The 24,339-nt window shown below is 35.9% G+C and overlaps 2 protein-coding genes across 3 annotated transcripts in view; both read left to right on the top strand.

The window, feature by feature from the left end:
- The window catches only part of LOC127618835 (bromodomain adjacent to zinc finger domain protein 2A-like), a 61,680-nt gene extending 53,155 nt beyond the window's left edge, over positions 1-8,525 (top strand). For both annotated transcript variants that reach the window (XM_052091479.1, XM_052091478.1), the window contains 2 exons: positions 430-573; positions 6,330-8,525. In XM_052091479.1, coding sequence (XP_051947439.1) covers positions 430-573; positions 6,330-6,489 — 304 coding nt within the window. In that variant the 3' untranslated portion in view covers positions 6,490-8,525. The remainder of the gene's footprint in view (positions 1-429; positions 574-6,329) is intronic.
- A 6,371-nt stretch (positions 8,526-14,896) lies between these two features.
- On the top strand, positions 14,897-21,513 carry LOC127619357 (aquaporin-4-like). Its single transcript, XM_052092254.1, has 6 exons — positions 14,897-14,997; positions 15,740-15,934; positions 17,228-17,389; positions 18,454-18,618; positions 19,175-19,255; positions 21,298-21,513. The coding sequence occupies exons 1-6, from the start codon at positions 14,983-14,985 to the stop codon at positions 21,511-21,513; spliced, it is 834 nt and encodes a 277-aa protein (XP_051948214.1). The 5' UTR covers positions 14,897-14,982.
- Positions 21,514-24,339: the final 2,826 nt, after the last annotated feature.

Here is a 24,339-nt window from a genome sequence, read left to right as displayed (position 1 = left end):
ATTCTCAAAATATTGACTTTAATCTCAATCTTAAATTGTATTTTAACATGGCACTGAAGTGACAAAGTCGTAGAATACAACCATATTGTAAAGTGTTACCAAATTGTTCATAGTATTGAAGTTCATATTTCTACCACAATCTCAGGTTTATATCTTAAAAACAAGGAATCACCCAGCTTGATTTACACCAAAATTGCAGTCGATGCTTTATCTTGTAGCATCCACCATCAAAGGAAGAAATGAACCTGTACATCACTTCAACCTAATAAATGACATAAATAAGCACTACATAAACTGTAGTCATTTGAACTATCTGTTGTTCACCTCGCTGCATCTTTGAAACGATTCGAAATAAATGTATTACGTGGAATAAATTAACAAGTAACGTGAATGACGTGGAATAAATAATGTGTGTTTGATGTGCTGTAGGATCATTCTGATGGAAATGGAGGCTCATTCAGAGGCCTGGCCTTTTCTGGAGCCAGTCAACCCCCGCCAGGTGCCTGGTTACAGACGCATTGTCAAAAACCCCATGGACTTCCTCACCATGAGGGAGAAACTTCTACAGGGAGGGTAAGAGTGTATGCACTTAAGCTGTAGTGTTGGACATGAAGATATTACTGACATATAAATGCTTATATAGAAGTCGTTAAAAAAACATCAGACGGTGTTGTCTGTATTTTTATGTTCGTCACAATACCAGAACATCAGTAGTCGGTACAAGTGCCAGTGAAATTACCATTTTCAAGACCAAAGCAAAACTAGTTAACATTGCTTCAAGTTCTCAAGCAATTATTCAAGGCAAGTGAGCACTTGAGCACTTGAACAAAGAAACGAATTACAAGCAATAGAACCAATAATGACAGTAAAATAAAGAAGCATATTAAGAAAACTTTGCTTAGTTTTTAGGTAGGCCTATCTAGCAGTATCATTCAGTCAGAGTACAGAGAGTGAATTTATTTTCTGAAATCTACATTCTCTCAAAATATGTTTTGCGTTCCCTTGCAAATAGCTTTACGCATCCCTTAAGAAATTAACCTGTTAATTGGCTAGAATGATTTTTATTACCATTGTTTTGGTTTTCCTGTATTGTTACTAGGGTTGTACTATGAATTTCATGGTTAAAATATGGTTAAGGTAGTAAAACCATGGTAAACTGTGTTTATTGTTTTACTGCAAATACTTTTGTTGAACTATAGAACTATTGTAAAACTGGTCAGTTTTGTTCTTACTATGGCTTTACTACAAATGCCATAGTTGAACTGTGGTTTACTGTAATACAATTATGGTTCATTTAAGTGATTGATAAAGCAGTAGTGAGGGAACGTAAAACTATAATAAAAAAAAATTGTAATGAAATGTATAATACATTATTTAAAAGGGTCATGTCATGCATTTTTGTTTTCTAATTGTATTATTTTCCCTGAGGTCCAATGTAAATGTGATCATTTTAAACCCTGTCTCTGGCACTCTGACTGCAATACTTGTTTTTTTGTTCTCTTCCACTTTAAGAGCTCTGTGTAACCAGGCCAAAATTGTACAACCTCTCAAATACAGCCATATTTGATTGCAACTCTTTCAGAAGAGAGAATGAACCAGCTCCACAACAACAAAAGATATATTTCGGGGGTTTGCAGACAACGCACTTCCAACACTAAATAACAATAGCGACAAAGTCAGTGAAACACATTGCATCCGAATGTTTCAAACTGTATACTTAAGTCCAGTTGCACCATAAATATCAAACCTTTATCATCAGATGAGATGCATGACAATAGTCAAAGATGTCTGTCTAGTGCAGTGGTTTTCTAAATGTTTTGATGAACACCCCCTTCATTCCCTCATTACTCATTACTGGTATCAGCAACAGTAAGGTTATCTATAGCATCTAATTTATGTGATTTAAATTATTCTAACAGTGTGACTGAGTTAGAACTCCATTCATCAGGTTCTTATTGATTCAAATGAGTCATCATTGAATTTCTGATGGCTAACAAAATCTTATAAAAAATATTTTCTTACACTCAAACCTATTTTAGGCTATATATATATATATATATATGCACCTGTATATATTATAATATTTTGAGATACTGGATTTTTCATTTCCATGAGCTATAATCCATAATCATCAAGATTGCAACAAAAAAAGGCATGAAATTACTTTCTATAAAACAAATGATGGCATTTGTGTAATTACAAACAAGTAGGCCTACTGTAAACACATGTAAAAACAATAAATACAAAATATAAACATTTAAAAGTTGTAACAAAATGCATTATTCCCTCACTCCCCTAATGTAGCCTATGACAAATTTAATGTGATATGATAATATGTACTATGAATCTAATTCTGCCTAAAGGCGGGTGCACACTGTACGATTTATCCATTTTCTCTATTCTCTCATCGCAGGCAAAATCGGCAATCTTACAACATTCAGTGTGACATGTTTACAGATGGAGGATTAATAGCCTTTGCGATGATCTTTAGCCTCCGATAAAATTTGGCCAGTGTCTGAAATTTTGCATCATATCCGTATAGTGTGGCCATTGCGACAGCCAGATGAGAGTCCACTCCTCTCTCGCACCCTAATTCACTTGGAAAGAAGCCTGCTCCGTGTTTGCACCACCACTGCAACATTTGTGCAGAGTTATTACTCTACTCAAGCACTTTCACAGTTTTTCTTCTTTTCATTTTATATAAAACATTTTAATAAATAAATAAGCAGAAAATACTTCGAGAAAAACACAAGCACGTCAGCAATATGAAAGCATTATTCTCTAAATTAAATACAGAGCTTAGGCTACAAAATGAAAATATTTTCAATTTTTTTTTCTTTATCATGCATTTTCTTTACAATGATATTTTAATTACTATTTTACTTTTAACCCTCTGGGGTCTGAGGGTGTTTTGGGCCCTGAAGTTGTTTTGAAATGCCTTGACATTTGTGCTTTTTTCAGTTGCTTAAAAACATATTAATGTCTAAAGTCTGATAACACTGTATTCAGCACAAACTGGGCTACAATAATATGTGAGCAACATGTGTGTACAGGTTTGTATTTGAGAAAATAATGTTTATGCATTGTTTTTGAAAAAACTGAATTTTAAGTCATTGAAATAAGGCCATTAAACATTTGTCCACAAGACTTTTGAGAACTGGATCTTGTAGCCTAGAGTTTTTGCTACAAAACCATTCTGATCACTCATTCATACAAAACAATATAGAAATTTAACTTTTGCAAGACATTTTAGTGTTAGAAAGGTCATATGCGAGGAGGCGTGAACTATCATGAATATTGATGCATATTGGTGATTTTCTTTACATAAAGACTTTACTTAATTTTAGACCTACACTACCATTTAAAAGAAGTCTCTTCTGCTCACCAAGGCTGCATTTATTTGATCCAAAATACAGTAAAAAAACAAAGATTGTGAAGTCCTTTTACAATTTAACAGTTTTCTATTTGAATATATTGATCAAAGCTGAATTTTCAGCATCATTACTGCAGTCTTCAGTGTCACATGATCCTTCAGAAATCATTATAATATGCAGATTTTCTAATATGGGCATATTTAAAGTGCATTTACTCATTTACACCTGAACAGATATTTGCAAGCACAAGCTTTGTTGATGATAATGAGGCAGCATAAACACTAGATTTAAACATTCATATAATTTTTTTATATCATATTACATATCATATTTATATTATACAGCATACAATTTAATTACCTGCTTTAAACAAAACAACATTTAAATGTAACTAAATCTTGCTTATTTGGAGTCAAATTTCAATACTCTGAATCCTGGCAAGTAAGGAAACAGTCCCACTAGTAAAATATGTACATGTTTATATAAAATAGCATGTCAACTAATGAAAACTAAATGACTTACTCGTCCGAAATTGTATCCTCTGCTGGATCGTCACCATCCAGGAGTTTCCTTGCTTGTGTATTGTTCGAACTTCCAATTGCGCAGAAAAGTGAATGAACTTGATGTTTTTAAGGCACAGTCAGGGGCGTTCAGCATTTGCATTGATCACCTCTTCACATTAGTGTATGAATAGCACGCTCTGCTGGTGGGTGTGATCACATTAGGGATAATTAGCTGAGCCAGGAGAAACTGTACATCGCTTAGTTTCATACAGATTACATTGCAGGAGAATATTTGTTTTAAATTTGAATTGTTTTATTTAAAAGCAGAAATCTTAAGCTTTCTTTAGACATGTTTCATGTTTGTGGGATAAGTATTTGTGGCGTTTCAGTTCATTTTTGTGACGTGTTTCTGAAATATGCTTGTGAACACAGAGACTGCTGAAAGCTCACCCTTTTTATTTTCTTTATTTTACAAAAGCACAAGGATTTGTTGTTATTGTGAGTGTACACAAATAAAAGTAGACCCTTTATAATCTCTAATAATATCATACACTTATCTGTATACCCAAAAATGACGGAGTATTTTGTTGTTTCCTCTGTAATGAGGAATAAATCCAGCAGGACGTGCCGGCACATCCGTTTATTTAAGAATAAATGTACTTAAAACATCTGTAAACTTCTTTAGTTAAGATTCACATCACTCCAATTTTATAAATAAAGAAAAGCAAATAGAAAGATTCAACAATTTATACTGGTTAGTATTTATGGGACGTTTTAATCCAAATCAGCAAATAGAGTTGGATACAATTATTGAAATCTCCATCATGTTTGTGCATCATCCATAGGGAATTTGCAAGTGTGATATATTATCAGCCTTTATGATTTTTACGATATTTTGCGTGCCCTGTAGTTTACTAATCTAAAATAGGTGAAAGACATACTAAAATCCACCTTTTTTGTTTTCTCCAATGTGAACAGAAAGTTTGTACATTTTCGTGCCACAAGTCTTTTTATTTCCACAATGAATATTTGCTTGTGGTAGCTCATTATTGCTGTAGGCTACCTCCCGCACTCATGTACATTCTCAACATCTGTAATTTTTCTGGATTTGTGATCAAGCTGTCTTTTTATAGGCCTATTTGACAAAATCCAACTTTCTCGTAAATGTTAGCCTGTGCTCGGCATGGAGTGGTGTTGGAGCAACGGAAATGCTGATGTCTTGCATCTATTCCGCAACACTCCAGTAATGTGAGTCACATTCACTGATTAGGACGATTGGGACCACAGTCGGCAGCAATGTATATTGTGCAGTCTGCCATAACGTTGCACAGTGTGCCATGGTGATATCAATGCGTTCATATTGTACAGTCTGACAAGCAACAATCGTAAAGGACTTTTATAAATCGTACAGTGTGCACCCGCCTTAAGTTAGTATTACTATAGTAAATTCAAGGCTGGACATGTAGAATTCTGTGCTGAATTCAAATGGTTTCCGCGTCTCACACCACGCTACAATGAAAAGAGGTGCACATTTAAGAGATAGAGACCGGTTTGTTAGTTTAAAAAAGCACCTGCTTTGCACTCGCGCTGCTCTGTCTATTGAGCCATATCCACCTACAGAGCCATACATGTGCATTAGTGGAGGTTGTGACTTCACCTGTCTATTTGACGCTGCTAAACCAGATACTTCAGATGCGTTGCTAGGCTGCAGAACCGGATGAACCGTGGTACAAATGCATACCAACCCCTATAATGGAGTCTAGATAAACATTTTATGGCAAACAGGAACATGACGATGGATTTGATTAACATGTTTGATAAACGCCCCCCATTTGTAACCTAACACCCCCTCTCTGCTAATTTGCTCTCAGCACCCCCTGGCATCCTTTGAATCCTGGGTGGGGTTCTGTTGAGGACCCCTGGTCTTATGCACGTTTATATACAACAATAATTCAAAATAGTCCAGATGGGCTCAAGGTGTCTTTTGTTAAACCCCTTTGGTGTTCAGGAATAGTTAGTAGGCCACTATGCCTGTCTGTCCTGTTCTCTTTCTGTTTACCCACTGAGCACCAGTGGGCGGGGCCAGGGGTGTGATGTAAAATTATGCATTTATGTTGTTGCCGTCAAGGCATTCATGAACTAATGACCCCCCCAAATAACATAAGGAAACCATGGAAGTAGAGAACAAGTTGGTTTATTTCAAGTTGGTTTCAATTAATAATTTTTTTGCTTTGGAAAGGAAGTCGAGTTCTGAAAAATACAGTGTTTTTATAATAAAATTACCTCTTATATGTCAAAAGATCAAGGGCAATTTTATTCATGGCATGACCCCTTTAAATTACTACAAACACATAGTGTGCAAATAGAAAGAAGCTGACTATTCTTATACATTTTTCTACTACACTTTCTAATCCTTAGAATGGAATTCTTGATTTTCTTTTACTCCTTTCAGGTACTGCAGCTGTGAGGAGTTTGCTGCTGACGCTCAGCTTGTCTTCAACAACTGCGAGCTTTTCAATGAGGACACGTCAGAGGTGGGCAAGGCTGGCCACTCCATGCGACTATTCTTCGAGAGCCGCTGGTCCGAGTTTTACGACAATAAGGACAAATAGGGATTCTGTTACCTGTTGCATGGGAGGAACTATTTGAATGCCACGCCCCTTTGATGCTCGTTACTACTAAAAACTGTTTCTGGAGAGCCCTCCAGTCCTCTATATCCGTAGATTTGTTCTGTTTGTTTTACAAGTATCTTTTTTTTTTTTTTTGCCCACCCCACCTTCACATTAAGGTTAAGAACATTTCCTTAACACCTGGTATTACACTGTAAAAACTTCTCACCTAAATACAAACTTTCATCATTCACACCTTTGGGGTTGAAGTACACCTTCAGGAATTGATTGGTTCACACTTGATGTCACGTGGCCAATTACGGTGATTGGTACACCTCAGTCAGGATGTTCTGACCACACACTATTTTTTTCGTCTTTACTCTAAAGCCTTCTGCTCAATGTTGTATGGGTCGTGGGCCACATGTGTCCCCTTGATTGAAAATGTAACGTTTTGTGCTTTCAAGACTAGAAGCAAGTTCCTCAGTATATTTTTTATTATAAACTATATATACGCTTAAAGACAGAAAAACAATAGTTGGGATTATTTAATAGCAATAGCCTGTAGTGAATCTGTACAGACTACATCATAGAGAGATGTATAGGTGACTCATGAACTGGCCAGTAAAACGTATTATATCACATGTAACTCCATCACTTTTATTGCTTGTTGTTGAATATAGGTCTTATCAACTGGAGATTTGCTTTTTTATTTACTTGTCCTGTCACGATCCCCAAAACTGATCCCCAGAACTAAGTCAGTGTTTAGTCATGATGGAACCAGAGGTAATGCCAAAAAACTAAATATTTAACCGCTACACAAAAAGATAATTGGCCACCAGTTTTTAACCTCTTGTTTTTAATCTCCGCTTGCTAGGTAGCAGTTTTTAAAGCTTTTGCTTGTATGACTATTGTCTGTAGGGGAAAAAATCTAGACTGTGTTCATATTGTGTTTTATGGAAAGGATATGTATGTACGTTTGGCACTGTAGATGTTTAGCTAAACTTTTCATTGGAATAATTTCTTCACTGTTGTATTTGGTATGACTGGAAAAGATTTGCTCTTTGCTGTAATGAAAATGAAGATTGTTAGACATGGCTTTCTCAAACGCTGATATTCACAGATGTTTAGACTGTTTTATTTGTTGGCAATAGTGTGTGGGTGTGTGATATCTTTAAAAATCTGGACCAACTCCCTCAAAAAGGATGTTAATTTTATGCTTCTGTCATGTGTTGTGACATTGTTTTGTCAAATGAAAAGGCCTTTATCATTACTAGGTGAAATTACCAATAAAAGGTTTTGATTTCAGGGGAAAACTAGTATTTTACCTGTAGCTTTTAAGGCTTTCATTTTTTTTTCCATAAAACTTCATATTTTTATTGTAGTCATCAAAAACAGGATACTATAGCACTGAGTAAGTATAGCATACACGAAGAGCGCAGAAGAACAGATTTTCATACACTGAACTTGACTTGCTCAGTAGAAAATGTATAATTTACATTTCTTTTCCTCACCATACAAAAGGGATATACAGTACTTGTTTCTTTTTTTAAAGATAAAAAAACCTGAAAACAGTTCTAGGATGTTCAACCAAATGTGGTGTTTAGTGAATTTTTAATAATGTACAGTTTTTGTGACTAAATTTGTTCCTTTCTATATTTTTAGGACCAATATATCATTTTTAAGAGGTGGCATTAAATGACCATGTTGTTTCAAGGTAATGTAACACGTGCATCTGTAGAATGTACTGTAATCGGAAATAAAACCACACCTAGTAGACAACCTTCTCTCTTGTTTATTTGTAGGTTACAAAATAGACTCAAATGTCTTGATAGAGTTATATTTTGTTTCTTTATACAGATTGGTCGCTGAAAAGAGGTTATTGAAGTCATGAAATGGCTTGATGAGCTCAGTTTTGTGCCCTGTGTTGACTTAATTTTTTTTATTATCATTATTGACTGGAAATGTAGGTGGGACATATTGAAGGGCTTTTGTTTTTTGTTTTTTCCATTAAAGCCAAAAGTTTCATCAGCTATGAATCATGATTTGCTATTTGTTTGTCTGTATAGAGAATTGGACAATATTTGTGTATATATAGAGATACTGGTCCAAAAAAATTGTGTATTGGTAGTTAAAAGTATAAGGATGTTGAGATTATAAAAATAAAAAATTTAAAAAAATATAAAAATTTAAAAATAAATTTCTAATTTAATGAATTGTCAATCAAAAGTAACTGTCAGGATCTGGTGTGGCCACCAGCTGCATTAAGAACTGCAGTGCATCATCTCCTCATGGACTGCACCAGATTTACCAGTTCTTGTTGTGAGGTGTTACCCCACTCTTCCACCAAGGCACTTGCAAGTTCCCGGACATTTCTGGAGAGAATGGCACTAGCCCTCACCCTCCAATCCAACCAATCCAAATCCCAGATGTGCTCAATGGGATTGAGATCTGGGCTCTTCACTGGACATGGCAGGACAATGACAAGGCTATACAATGCTTGAAATTGCCAAAAAACTGAAGATTTCATACAAATGAAAGGTCACCTGAGTATCTGGACAAACTGACAGCTAGAATGTCAAGAATCTGCAAAGCTGTCATTGCTACACAGTGAGGATTTTTGGATGAGAACTCGTTGAATTAGTTTAAGATTCAAAGATTAGTTCAAATTGTAATAGTAAATGTTCATGTTATTAATGTCCTGACTATACATTGTGATCAGCTGAAGGCCACTTTGGTGAATAAAACTACCAATTTATTCCCATAAGAGCAAAATCTTTACATGATTCTAAACTTTTGGCTGCAAGTGTATATACTGTATATATACTTCAACTGTCTCTAGATGGTTACAAGCCTTTTTTCCATCAAGCCATATTGTGTATTTGTGTATTTCAGCACGAGGCATCAATATTGTTCTTGATTTTAAATTAAACCCAGATTTGTTTGATTTACAGTTACTGTTTGATTATTTTTATAGCAATAAACATTAAATAAGAATAACATTTAATGAGACATGAAATCATAGGTTAAAGTTTCTAATAAAATAGAGAATGGGTAACAGTTTTGCAGATAGGTTTATATTTGGTGTGTTTTAAACTACTTTCCATGTTATATTCATTCTATGTTGGATAAATCATCTAACTTATCTAATAGTTTTCTCTGTCTCCGAAGAATACATTTGTGCTTTTATTGAATTCAAGAAAGTAATTGGACACCATTTTGTACCCTATTCGTGTCTTGTGTTTTCTTGTGTCTTGAAAAGTGTAGTTAGTATTTTATGGAGGGGGTTTATTAAAGTGACAACACCAAAAACATTAGCAAACTAACAAAATATATTTTATATATATAGCTTGAGCTACACAGAGAGTACATTTTCTGTATTTTTATAGAATGGAGAGTTTGACATAGAAACAGTTGTGTTTTGATGTTGTGTATGGCCTCTGCAGTATCACAGACACCTCTTCATTACTGTCAGTGGACACACCTAACATAAGGTGGTCAGAGCGCGTCTGCACGCTTTGTATTGCGTTCTGCTTCCTGGAGCTCTGTGTCTGCACCACATGTCAGTGGTCAGGCACTGCTGTCTATCCCAGATGGGCTTGTTCTCTTTACTGGAGAATAAGAGGATGTCCCTTTCTCTCAGGAAAATACTGGGTTATCCTAGATTGGAATTAGCTGTTCCATTTGTCTTTATGCTTAAACACATTTTCAGAATTTGATCATCAGGTTTGCAATTTTCATTAATAATCTATTTTACAATTATTTCACAATAGATTTTCAAAACATTAAGATTAAATATGAGAGATTAAATATTGTTGTTGTTCATATAATCAAGATAATATGTATTTGGACAAGTTAGTGGAACATGCTTATAGTTAATGTGATGAACTCCACCTGTGTGAGCTTGAGGTGTATTGACTTCATACATCCACTTTAAATCAACTGTTGTCAGGTTAAGTAATTGCAAAATGGCTTAGAAAAGTAAATTTAGTTCTGGACAAATCTCTAGCATTATTTTATTTTTTTTTTTTGCAGAGGGGTTGACACTCAATCTAAAGCAATGACACATTTTTAAGTGTGGCTTAAGCATCCAAATGTTTTTGGGGACACTGTAGATGTTTTTTCTCTCTCTTTTACCCTCATCTGACCTGCTCTTTACTAGTAACCCTTAGCTAGCAGTTTGATATAGTGTGTGATGCGCTTTGTGTGGTTCTGGCTGCTGTGTTTTTATGAGTGTGTGTACTGTTGGTGTCAGCATTCTGCGTTTAAAAAAAAAAAAAAATCACACAGGCAAGTTTCTACAGAGTCAAGTCCACCTCCCCTCCCTGGCCTATGCAGGGTTTATGCCTACAAAAGAGGGGATCACAGCTCAACAAACCCCCAGCATGTTGTAGACTATGGGCAGGGCATATACACACTCCCTGCTCCCCTGACCCCTTGAGTACATTGCTGACCTTGATCTAGTCAGATAAGTTGAACTTTCACTGTGACTTGCAATCAGCTCAAATCCAATTCTAAACTGTTTTGCCAGAACAGACTGATCTGACTGTAAAATTGGCGACAGGAGGTTGAATTTCTTGTCTGCTAAAATCTGTCAATGCTTTTCGAATTTCCAAACTGCCCCCCAGTGACTGCAGTTGGACTACGAGACATGAGCAGACAATATATGAATGAAAGATTTGAATGGACGTGATTTTAAAGTGCATTTAAACCAACTGAATACTGTTCACAGCACTGTAGACTGTCATTTAAAGGTTAAACTGAGTCATGTGACACCGCAGCATGACATGAACCAACAAAACATTTTCCATTGAAAACTGTTTGGCGGTAGAGTTTCGTCTCTAGTTTTGTTTATGCCGCTTAAAACAATTCATAAATTTTTTGCCTGTAAACATGATTCCGTTAAAAAATCTGTTCGTTATTTTTAATAATTTTCAACATTAACACATCTGTGGGTCATTTTGCTTCATTTAAAAAAATGAACAATTTGGAATGCACACTACTTAGTAGGTCCTCGTGGTGGCGCAGTTACTCACCTCAATCTGGTTGGTGGAGGACAAGTCTCAATTGCCTCTCAGACTGTCAATCCGCGCATCTTATCACGTGGCTCATCCTGCATGACACCACGGAGACTCACAGCATGTGGAGTATCATGCTATTCACTGTGATCCACCCACAACTTACCGTGTGCCCCATTGAGAGCGAGAACCCCTAATCGCGACCACAAGGAGGTTATCCCATGTGACTCTACCCTCCCAATCAACCGGGCCAATTTGGTTGCTTAGGAGTCCTGGCTGGCGTCACTCAGCACACCCTGGATTCGAACTCGCGACTCCAGTGGTGATGGTCAGCGTCAATACTCACTGAGATGCTTCATTTCAATATAAACATTATATTTTATTTTGTTATGACTGTAAAATATGATTCTATTCATTAACATTAGTATTCCTATTTATTTACTGTGTATTTTCACATTGCGAATCAATGGGTTAATCCAAAAGCAACAACATTTTGCTTTCATAAACTTTATATGGAATTAGAATTAAGACCAGTGAAGACAGACAGCACGCTGGAGGTTAATTCACTCGCTAAATAGGGAGCAAGGAAGCATCCTATAGCTCTCTGTGCAGCTAAGTGCTAAAGTTGAGCTGCAGATGATGCAGACCACTCAACATGTTTGGCAGATATGGGACATTGGTAATCAGTACATAGATTGAGAATTCATAATGTATAATTTTAACATGGTTGGCAGTGATTGGATGATACTGGCCATTATTTTGAATCAGAAAGAATTATGCGAATTTCTGATGTTATGTCTGCAATGTCTCAAAGACCTGAACATTATAAACAATAAAAAAAATGAAAAGATGTGTATCTGTGTATTTTTGCTTTCATTTTTTGGCCTGATATGAGCTAAAGAAGCTAAATTATTGAAACCGTTGTTGGGAGATTTCCCCATTTCTACAGTAGCTGTACTGGCATGAGCAGAGAATAGCTGTTTGAGGATGTACCAAGATGGCAGCTAAGCAAACCCACTTGTCTAAAAGCGACTTTGTCATGGCCCATGAACATTAGAAGCCTTTCTTAAAGGTGAAGTGTGAATTTCTGCAACACTAGTGTTACCAAATGGAGTTGCAAAAAATACATTATTTCCAAATAAACCCTCCATCCAGGGGCGAAAATTTCATCAAAATGTTGGGGGGGACAATAAACATAACAATTCTCAAGAGCAATTTTTGAAGGGGACACCAAGGGTTTTTTTTGTTTACATTTGTATTATTTTATTACTTGAACAATTATTTTAAGAATATATCATTATATTATTTACAATACACATATTTTAATGATATTTTAGGGGGGGGGGACAACCCTCAGATGGGGGGGGTCCTGACCCCCAACTCCCGCATGATTTCCACCTATGCCTCCATCTGCCATTTACTTAAAGGATTTATGTTGCTTGTTCAATTTACTTAATTAAAATGAACTAAAGCAACACAATTCTAGAACATTTTGTCACGACTTGATTTCATTGCATTCTATCTATTTAAATGTGTAAAATGAAAGTTTACTTAATCCATTTGAGTTGGGACTACATGAATACTATTTGTGTGTTAATGTAGCATTGATGAAACTGGGCAGGGGACTTCCATTTCCCAGCATGCTTTGCACGGGACTCGAGTAAATGTTAAAATGCAGTATTATTTTATGTGCTTTTGTGCAAGATGAAGATAAAGAGGGATACTTGTTAGTGTTTAAATGTTGAGATTTAGAATAGTTTCTGTTATGTAGGAGTTTTGGGGTTATTATTATAATGATGAAGAGTGGAGTTTGAGCTAATGATAAGGACGGGTAGATGTTGCACATGAAATCGATTGCTCTCTTTGTTGAGCAAATGTGCTAACCATGGCAAAGTTACTCAACTACACTCTGTAGTGCTTCCAACTAGCATGTATTTAGCATGCTAGCATTCACTTTCACTAGGTAATACAGAAAGAAATAAAACAGATTTGTTTGAGTTACATTGACATGTCTACTACACAAGTTGTGTTGAAATTACATAGTAATTTAAATCAACAAAACTCATTTAAAACATGTGGAACCACTGTCTATGATTTAATAAAGTTCAGGCAAAGCTATTTTTTGGAGTGTAAGTCAAACAAACAGATAGTCACATCCCAAATACACACCATTGGTTGAGTCATGTGACAATTTTGTTGGGCTGGTTGAACTGCTCAAACAGATCGTTGTTGGAAAGTGCAACAGAAACAGTGTTTACACTTTTTGGGAAAATCAACTTACAATTGTTTTACATTTAGTTGACTGCATATTAAGCTGGGATACAAGAAAATATTTGAACATTTATTGTTCGTCCACCTTGACACAGTGACACATAAAATCACTGACAACTATTGCGCTGAAGTACAGCTAGCTGTATTCAATTTCATACTGTACTTTTGGGAAGGGAGCTTTCAGCATTAGTATTATGAAGCCATCATGAGACACTTTTAAAACATTTAATCACAGCTTTAAAAACATAACTATTATAGACCAATTGTTCTTGAATTCAGACAATACTTCTGAATACTAATTTGTTTTGTTTCCTGTGTGTTTGACATAACATTTGCATCTTTTAACTATCGACTTTACTAGAAATGAAAAACAAAAATGCACAGCAAAGCCCATGTCTAATATGAGTCAGGCTGCAATGAAGATTTGTTGAAGCACTAGAATTCATGCCTAATTTAAAGGTCAATAGAAGGTTCTCACTGCATGTTTATCTCACCTCAAACAGGCCACTTTAAAGAACCGTCTAGCACTGCAGCATCATAGGTGTCATGGCAACTGAATCAGGCCAAATGGTCTGTCACCATGGAAATGATCGCAGTACTTGACAAGTAGGATGATGAAAGGAGAGAAACTGTGGCTAATATATGCATTTGTGCTTTGTGTTTTTATTTGTTTATAATTTAAGGATTATGTCACCAAAACACAGATTTTAAGAGTGGTAACTAACGCAAAAAGCTCTAATGATAATAAAAAAGTCTCTCCAAACCTCATTGACTTATACCCTCAGTACATGTATTTGTAGTTTGGTTGCTCTCTGTCAACTAACGGAGGGAGAAGGTTCATCAAGCAACCTGTTGAATCTAGATAGGAGAGGATGCTGCTTTGGTTTGTTGTTATACAGAATTAAACCATCATAAATCCAATTGAAGTCGATGTTTATGATTCATGCTGTGTGAATACCTCATGGCAACCAGCTGTGGAGGTTTATCAGCGTGCAAACACTCATAAGCATTTACCGGGAGAAAGGGAGGGGTGATCCCTTTGTGCCCGGGCCTCCTGTAGTCTCCTTCACTGGAATTAATTAGCCTCTTTTGATAGAGTACACCCTTTAATCCCAATCCATGCCCTCAAACACATATACAAACAGGGCACAGACACACAAATATCAAGAGTGACATACAGATTTACTGACGGATTAGAAAACACACTGGAATGGGAATCAGAGAGGTAAGGATGAATAACACATTCATTGATTGAAGGATATTGTTGAAATTGATTCTGATACGGATTGCACCCAGTTTGATGCGGATCCACTTTCTGTGATTCATGAGCTTTTAGGGTGAATTAAAGATGAATTTCTAAGCAACTTGAAAGTTTTGTTAACATCTATATTATTATTATTATTATTATTATTATTATTAATATTATTCATATTGGAGAAATTGCAGCAATATATTTTAATGTAATGCCTTTGCTGATGAAATGTTCTCATCTCAAACAGAAGGACAAATGCATTTTACTAAGATAAATAAATGTATTTTATGGTGACCTGATTCCGATTTATATATATATATATATATATATATATATATATATATATATATATATATATATATATATATATATATATATATAATTATTTTACCAGTTGTCTGTGAGCAGTACTTTGAGATATTTAGCTGCTCTAAACCGTGCAAAATAGATGTAAAATAATGTATGTTTCAACAATATTTTTTCAACAGTGTGTTGTATTTTGTGTTGAGATACATTGTAAGAATGAAACTTTAGAATGCATGCTCTGTCTTTCCTTTATGTATTATTTATATAAATGGTTACAAATTGATTGGTTGTTCTTAATGGTGTTTAAGTGTCCCTAAATGTTTAATTGATCACAGATTTATCTTTCCATGTCAATTTTCACTGCCTGTTCATCTATCTCTTTCTATCACACACACACACACACACACAGGAGCTGAGGAGCCGTCAGTTTTGGCAGGGGGTTCTTGCAGAGATCCTGGGTTCCCTGGTCTTTGTGTCTGCCGTGTTGGGATCATTAGTTCCAGGACCGGACGGGGTCTCCCCAGGGCCCATCTACCCAGCTCTGGCTGCTGGTATGGCAACTGTGGTTCTGGGATATTGCTTTGGTGAAATCAGTGGGGCTCAGGTAAATAACTACAAGTATAGTTTTTTGTTGTTGTAGCTCAACTGGCAAAGCATGGCACTAGCAACACCAAGGTCATTGGTTCAATTCCCAGAGAACACAAACTGATAATATATAAGTCCATGCCAAAAGAATAAATGTAAATATTATTTTACAAGCGTTTTGCTCTAAATTATGAGAACAGGATCTATTTGGTAGATGCTTAAAAGTGACAATGCATGGATGTTCTATTTTGGCTTCACTATACGCAACGGATCATTTAATTTATTTTAAGCCGACCCCTCAGTACAGGAGAATCTATGCTGTCAGTAAAGGGTTAAACTTTAGACCTACGGAGTCATGTGACAAAACAACATGGCACCAATCACAGCGGAGTTTGTCTTTGTGAGAATAGCCAACAAAACTACATCTGGTAAGAAAACTAATTGCATTTTTACATTGAAAGATTTGTGACTCTAGTTTCATACAATATGCCATTTTTTTTTTTTTTAAATATAAGCAATTTATTGTGAAATGCCACACTGCTAAACACAATGTACACTAATGTGTACAATAGCACAAAGTTTTCATTAGAAATCCTATATTTACTGTGCATTTTCAATTTTAGAATTTTTCTTTCAGAGACTTTATATGGAGTTAGAATGAAAATAAGGTGCATTTTGAACTGTTCTGAGACCAGTGCAGACCGACAGCACACTGGAGGTTAAGTCATTCACTAAATAGGGAGAATCCTATAGCTTTCCTATGAAGCCAAGTGCATTCAATCCAAACATCCGGTCAAAAGTTGAGTTTCAGGTTACAGATGATGTTTGAACCAGTTTGTCAGATATGGGACAATAATTATCAGTACATAGATTCAGAATTTATAATGTATCATTTTATTTTAACATGGTTTTCAGTGATTGGATGATGATGGCCATTACTTTTATCAGAATTAATTATGCTAATTTCTGATTAGAAAAATGCTTTAGCAACTGTTGTTGAGTGCAAACAGAGAACAAAAGTAGAAAAAACATTGTAACGTAAATGTCAAATCGAGTCAAATATTTTTATTTGTAAGATTTGTATTTGTGCTTTACCCAATACACATTGTTCCAAAGCAGCTTTACAGAAAAACAGCTGTAATGTCTGTAACGTCCAAAAACGTTAAAGTGCACTCAGGATATGCATTTGATCAGTTTCTGTGTTTTCTGGCCATCGAAACGGCAAGTTAATAAATGGATGGTATGATCCTTTTTTATAGTATTAGAGAATTCTTTGTCTATTTCATTCATGCTTTTTTCCCCTTGTTTTAAGGTAAATCCTGCGATAACTGTGGCTCTTTTGGTGACACGGAAGGTGGATGTCTTTAGGGCTGTAGTTTATCTGGTTGCCCAGTGTTTGGGGGGCATCCTTTCAGCTGGGCTACTCTACATCACCCTGCCCCTGAAGTCCACTGCACAGAACTACATTAACAAGGTATGGTTCAAGAATGTCAGAGAGTGGGGATTTGTTGGTTAAAGGGCAGCGAGTTTAAACCTACTGCATGTCCTACTTGATTTCACCAACATGCATATGGTTAGTTGGTGTTAGAACAACGGTCATAACCTTCCATCTGATTTTAGGATATAGTTTATGGTCAATGTTAGGGTTGGGGTTATAGGGATAGGGTTAGGACTATGTTTGTTGGGCAGGAATCCCCATCCCTTAATTGGCTCTATCACATTCCTCTCTTCGCTCCACCAACAGCTGGAGAGTGGTGAGCGTACTGGCGCACTATGGCTGCCATTGCATCATCCAGGTTTATGCTGCACACTGGTGGTGGTTGAGGAGAGTCCCCTGTTCTCTATGGTCATTCATTATTTCGAAATGAACAATCTCACATATATACATCATCAAGTGGTCTCTATATTGACCAACTGTACATACAGCTATAAGTCCAAAGTCAGTCAGTACAGGTTTTTTTAAACTTGTAAATAAACAGAAATTTAGGATTAATTAATAACATAACTTAATAACAAAGAACAAACTAAAATATGACAAAAATTAAGAGCAGATGTTTACACTTCTGCACCATTTTAGGTCACAAATCTATTGTTAGCAAATGTGTGACATTGATGATGTTAAATCCTTTTACAAAAGTCAGATTTGCTTGTTTTCATTGAAGCACACAAGATGATCTTAGGAACATTCCCAGATCATGCCGGATAACATGAATTATTACGTTTTCCACAAACTTGTGGAGTCCATGTCAGCTCGAATGCATGCTGTGATTACATCAAAAGGGAACATACTAAGAAATTCTGAAATCCATATTTTGGACTTTTGGACCCCACTGTACCTCTAATTTGCCTGACCAAATTTAACTTCTGTGAGAGGGCACTTTAATGGAATGAAAGTCAATGCTATTGGTTTGTGTGAAAATTATCCTCTTCAGAGATGTTTTTACATTCATTGGATCTTTCCCATTTCTGTAGATATTTAACATGATATAGTCAAATTTAGTAGCACCAATCATAATGAAGCTATTTTTTTCTCTGCAGGTCCCAGTTGAAATGAATGCAGGCCAAGCTCTTGGGATGGAGATGCTTGCCACGTTTGTCCTGGGTTTCACTGTATTCTCAGTCGAAGATCAACGCAGGAGGGAATGCAGTGAACCCGGAAACTTGGCCATTGGGTTTGCCGTAACCACTGCAATCTTCATTGCTGTAAGTTTGTGCAAATGTGTCTGTTTACTGTATTTTGATCAATAAAACAATTGTAAATAAGAAATATGTCTAGTATGTTTGGTATAATGTGTGCTTCCATAAAATATTGCTGGATATCAGTAAGAGGACTGTAAACCTGCTGATAAGCAAAGTGCGCAAATACTCCTCTATTGGCCAATGCTATTATTCTATTATTATTATTATACGTTATTTTAATAGTGTTCCACATTCTAACCCTAACCCTTTTTATGACAGATTCATATGAAATGCACATTTACATTTATTGCCAGACACTTTCATCCAAATTGACTAATATTTTATCATTACATGCGTTCCATGGGAATCAAACGTGGCTTTTGTGTTGCTAGTGCCATTCTTAAGAACACTAAAGGCACACGAACAGTAAATCCGATGCTCATTTGACAACAATTGTTAATTATACTTTAGTTACATCAGGAATTTGTTTATATATATATATATATGTTTCCATTGTTTTGTTCACCATCTGCATATATCAATGATTTACAACTTAAAATGTTTGTGTGTGTGGATTCAGGGGAGATTTTCTGGCGCTAGCTTGAACCCAGCTCGTTCTCTTGGTCCTGCTATAATACTTGGATACTGGGAACACCACTGGGTAAGCTAAGTTATACCATTTTATCAGCACTGCTGACTAGTCCTTTTTGAAGCTCTTTTGGCTAGTTAAATTTATCATAAGAGAGAAAATGTGCAATTTCTGTAAGTAATTTCAAAATTTCTTAACTTGATTACTTCTCGAAAAATGCACTGCTGGAACACAAATACTAGGGCCTTTCACAATGACCTTAACCCTGGAATAACACCTCTGACGGCCACTTTTAACCACTTTTTTTAACTGAGTTAAGCAGTGTTTAACACTTGTCATTTTTAAAATGTGGTGATGTTAATCCTGGGTTTAATCCTCTTTTATCCCAGGGTTAAGGCCACTTTTAACCCAAGGTTAAGCCACTATTTACCCTTCTAATTTTGAAACATGTGATATTAACCCTGGGTGAACGTTTCTTCTATCCTAGGGTTAAGGCTACTTCTAACCCCAGGTTAAGCCACTATTTAATCTTCTATTTTGAAATGGGGTGATGTTAATCCTGAGTGAACTTCTCTTTTATCCCAGGGTTAAGGCCACTTTTAACCCAAGGTTAAGCCACCATTTACCCTTCTAATTTTGAAACATGTGATATTAACCCTGGGTGAATGTCTCTTCTATCCTAGGGTTAAGGCCACCTTTTACCCCAGGATAAGCCACTTTTTACTCTTCTAAATTTGAAAGGGGGTGATGTTAATCCTGGGTAAACATCTCTTATATCCCAGGATTAAGGCCACGTTTTACCCCAGGATAAGCCACTTTTTTACTCTTCTAAATTTGAAAGGGGGTGATGTTAACTCTGGGTGAATGTCTCTTTTAACCCAAGTTTAAAGCAACTTTTAACCCCAGGTTACGCAACATTTCACACTTGTCATGTTCAAAATGGGTTATGTCAATCCAAAGATCAAGTTTAATCCAGGGTAAAGGCCACTTTCAATCCTGGGCTAAGCTATAGTGTGTCGATTTTGCTCTTCGCCCGATGATGAAATGCCCTGAACAATACAAATAAAAGCATTGGATCACATGTCAGGAGCCACTGCAATTACAAAAACTAGAGCAACTTGTGGCACTAAATCACAGAAAGCAGTTTTGACCACCAACATAAAACGCCGAAGTAACTCAAGGAAGAAATCCTGAACCAGCAGTGAGGATGTGTATTTCATTTGCATCAAATGCCTTAAAAACCAAAAATAAAACTTCTCATATGGGTTCCCTTAACATGTAAATGATAATGCTGCATTACTGCCTTGCATCCCGTTTAAAAATGATCTGCTCTTTTCTGGATTGTCTTCATAATGTATTCCATGTTGCTGCATTGTTTGCCTTGCATTTAATCTTACATGAGTTCTCTTATATCTGATATACTACACAGTACATTATAGACTTTGCCTTTGTATCACTTTGTTAAATATACAACTTTACAGATCTTAAGTGGTTTTCTTCGCCAAGTATTAATAACATTAATACTATTAATTTGACTTGCAGTGCACTCTGTATGTCTTTGTATAATAAAAACTTGGTGCTATCGTTAACAGTAAAGTATGTTATAATGGGTCAGACTAAAGATGGGTTTTGTATTTATATGCCATAATGTTTAATTCGTAACATGCAGCAAATGAATAATACAAAGGTAATACAAAAGTGATGCATACCTGGGTAAAGTTGCTTGTCGATTAGCACCACCTTTTTTAAAGGCCTGAATGAGTTAACAGCAATCAATCATCTTGCTTTTAATGTGAAAGGGACATTTGTCTATGATTCATTTTGCATTATCGTGTGTGCAAAGGCCTTTAGACCATTAACCCAGGGTTTACAAACATACAGTGTTGAACCTCAGAACATCAATATCCAGGAATTATTATAAACCCAGGGTTAAGTCAATATGAAACCTGAAAGATAACCCAGGATTACGTGTAACCATGGTTAAGAATGACACTGTGTTAACTATTTCAAGTGTGAAAAGCCCTTGTGAATGATGATACAGCTTGTACTATGTTTTGGACCGTGTGTTAAAAAAATGACAATCTTTAATAATCTGATAATTCTCTCTCTTTTAGGTGTACTGGATTGGGCCAATATTAGGCGCAGTTCTGGCTGGAGTATCTCATGAGTTTATTTTTGCACCCAGCGCATCTAGGCAGAAGTTGGTGGCTTGTTTGACCTGTAAGGACATTGAAATAGTGGAGACAGCCAGTGTGTCTCGATCTTCCCTGTCCACTGTCACACAGAGCGCCATGAGAAACAAACAAAGCAACAAACTGGAACACAGCTAAACTCAAGATAGGGTGAGCAGCCAGCACTAATCTGAGTGTTTTAAGTATTTTATAGATCGTCCCAGCAAGTAGATTAATATTAGGACTTACAAGCACAGTGGACCAAACATCTCCATCTGATTAGGAACTCTGGTTGGATTTACATTGACAGAGGTTTTTAACTAGAGAGGGTTCACTACGATGACAATAAAAAACCTTAAAACATCAAATGAAACTAAAAACAACAAAGAAACTTTTCACAGTTTAAAACAAATTTAACCAGGATGTGATGTACGCGCTCAAAGCTAGACGCAAGATGGACGATTTTGGTCATTTTAGTGAATCGTCATTTTATTGAATTGGTTGATTTGGGCAGTTCATGTAAATTAAACTGTTTATATGTCATTTCAAAATTGGTTTTTAAGTGCTTCACACACTTGTGCACAAGGAGTGTGCTTGACAAGGAGCGAGTTTACGTGCACATTCTTAAGCCGGCAATGTGTAAGGTCATGTAAACACCTTAAACAGTTTTCCTTTATTGGGGTAAGAACATCAACAGCTTTAGCAAAAACTGATCAACACATGTCATTTTGATGTTAAAAGCAGAGAACAACCAGATGATATTAAATCTGATGTTCACTTGAAATGAAATCAAGGTTGTATAGTTGCAATATGACTGTGAATAGACAACATTTGTGGTGAAAATGAAAGTGGGTTGTACAAGAAGCATCAGAACTTGAATTTCTTACCAGCACAATCAATACAAATAGAATCTTTTTTTATATATATAATTTTTTGCTTAATTGTTTTTTGAAGGTTTTGTTTTCATTCTATAATTTTCTACTGTTATCAGAAGTAATGGACACTTTGACTTACTCTTAAGCTGCCGATGAATAATGAATGCTGTATTTGTACATAACCTATTGCACATGGATAGTTAAAAAGTGCCAAATGTACGCCACCATGGCTTGAGCTTGCTATTTTGGTTCAATAATATTGAATTTATTCTTTTCACTATTAACCAAATAACTGTAGAATTTCATCGTAAATTTCACAGCTTTAATCTATCAACAATATTTTAAAGCTTCTGAAAAGTTCCATATGTTTTTGCAAACTGTTAGTGTCACTTTAATGCTGTTGCATAAACACGATTGTGTTCTTCTGTGTCTCATGTACGCAAGTTAATTTGTCTATTTTGTGATTTGGAGCTAAAGTTCACTTTTAGATGTATGAGTAAATGGTTCTTAAGCTCTTCTGCACTTAAGTAATATCAAACTGTAATCTTGTGTATATTATATCAAATATGACTATGAATATGAATACACTGGCACATCTACAATAACCTATGCTTTTACATTTCTTTGCATGCATGACACAGTTAGTAGACTTGCAATATACTCTGAAATAAAATACTCCACATCTCAACTTGTAACTGTAGCATATTATAATAAAATGTAATATTAAATATCAGTTTTGGTTACCTGTGTACTTACAAAAAAGCATGCTAACCACGATTTTTATAATCTTATCAACATATAAATAGACATATGATAATTATTTATGATATTTCAAAAAAGCATTAAATAGTTTGGTAGTGTGCACCTGTAGTGTTACTTCAGTACACATACAAACACTCGTACATAAAGTACATAGGACCTACAACAAGATTAATTGCACACACATTCACACATATGCACTTAAACAATGAAGAACATCCACACAGTGCCAGCCAGCATTTTGTTTTGTTCAATATGTATGTGTGTGTATATGTGTGTGCATAGGTGTGATTGAGTAAAACAGACGAGATCAGCAATCCTAATTCACCATCAGCTCCACTAACAGAGAGATTTTCCAGGGCTTTATCTGGCTATGAGGCCCAACGCCCCTCCAACAGCGATCTGCAACTCACACAATACAAACCTCTGCCTAATCACTTCTGCCCTGAACAAACCAGAGGCACCCAGAAACATACTCACCAACATCACTCATACAGCTCCATGATCTGTCCAGAAACTGCATTGATTACTTACATTTGATATATATTTAGATTTTTAGATAAGGGAATTGCTGATAAAGGAATATCAAACCAACTGGAATCTAGAGCTTTTCTCTGAGCTAACTACATTTTCCTGAGACATGTTTGCGATTACTTTTAACCAGCTGGACCAGAGGACATTTTTAGTGGCTGTATAAAGTCAATTCTCCTCAATTTTACATGGGTGTCCTAGCAGAGTAACCAAAGTTGTAGTTCATCACTTTAACTATGGACGTGTTCCCTTTAAAGGGTCTACAGGGGCCTTAAGTTGGAGCCTGAACCTGTCCTGTAACCAAGACTGTGTGACATTACCTGACCGGTACCATTTCATTTTACGCCGAAATCACACACTCTCTTTATAATGTATTCTCCAAGCAAGTAAATGTTTTGCAATATGCTGTATTTTGTTTAGGCATTGCAGCCAACGTTCATAACAGTATAGTAACAGTGCACATACAGTTTTAACAAGGCACAGTGGCCCCTTTGCACACCCAAGGTAAAAGGGAAAAACTTTGGCTGACCGTTTATCAAAAGCTGAAATTTTTCTAGGTGGAAAACTATCTGTTGAATATTTGTGACTTCTGTGCTAAATAAACAAAAGCTCAAATGAAACAAAACACAGCTGTCTCGAGATGCCAAAAAATGCGCCTTTACGAAAATCGATAATTTTCACAAGCAAATGAGTTTTGAGGCAAACTTGTAGCAAATTGTCTATTGTTGCCAAAGGTTTGCCAGAGGTTCACCATTACCAGCGAAGAGCTGCAAACTTCTGTCCAACATTTTCAGTGAATCCAAAGCTCATTTGCATGTGA

The sequence above is a fragment of the Xyrauchen texanus genome, chromosome 25, assembly GCF_025860055.1.
Source record: "Xyrauchen texanus isolate HMW12.3.18 chromosome 25, RBS_HiC_50CHRs, whole genome shotgun sequence".
NCBI lineage: Eukaryota > Metazoa > Chordata > Actinopteri > Cypriniformes > Catostomidae > Xyrauchen > Xyrauchen texanus.
This window is presented reverse-complemented; position numbering and strand designations above follow the sequence as displayed.

Coding starts and splice junctions, on each gene's coding strand:
- LOC127619357 (XM_052092254.1), top strand. Junction 15,935..17,227: donor GTGAAATCAGTGGGGCTCAG/GTAAATAACTAC, acceptor CCTTGTTTTAAG/GTAAATCCTGCGATAACTGT. Junction 18,619..19,174: donor CCACTGCAATCTTCATTGCT/GTAAGTTTGTGC, acceptor GTGTGGATTCAG/GGGAGATTTTCTGGCGCTAG.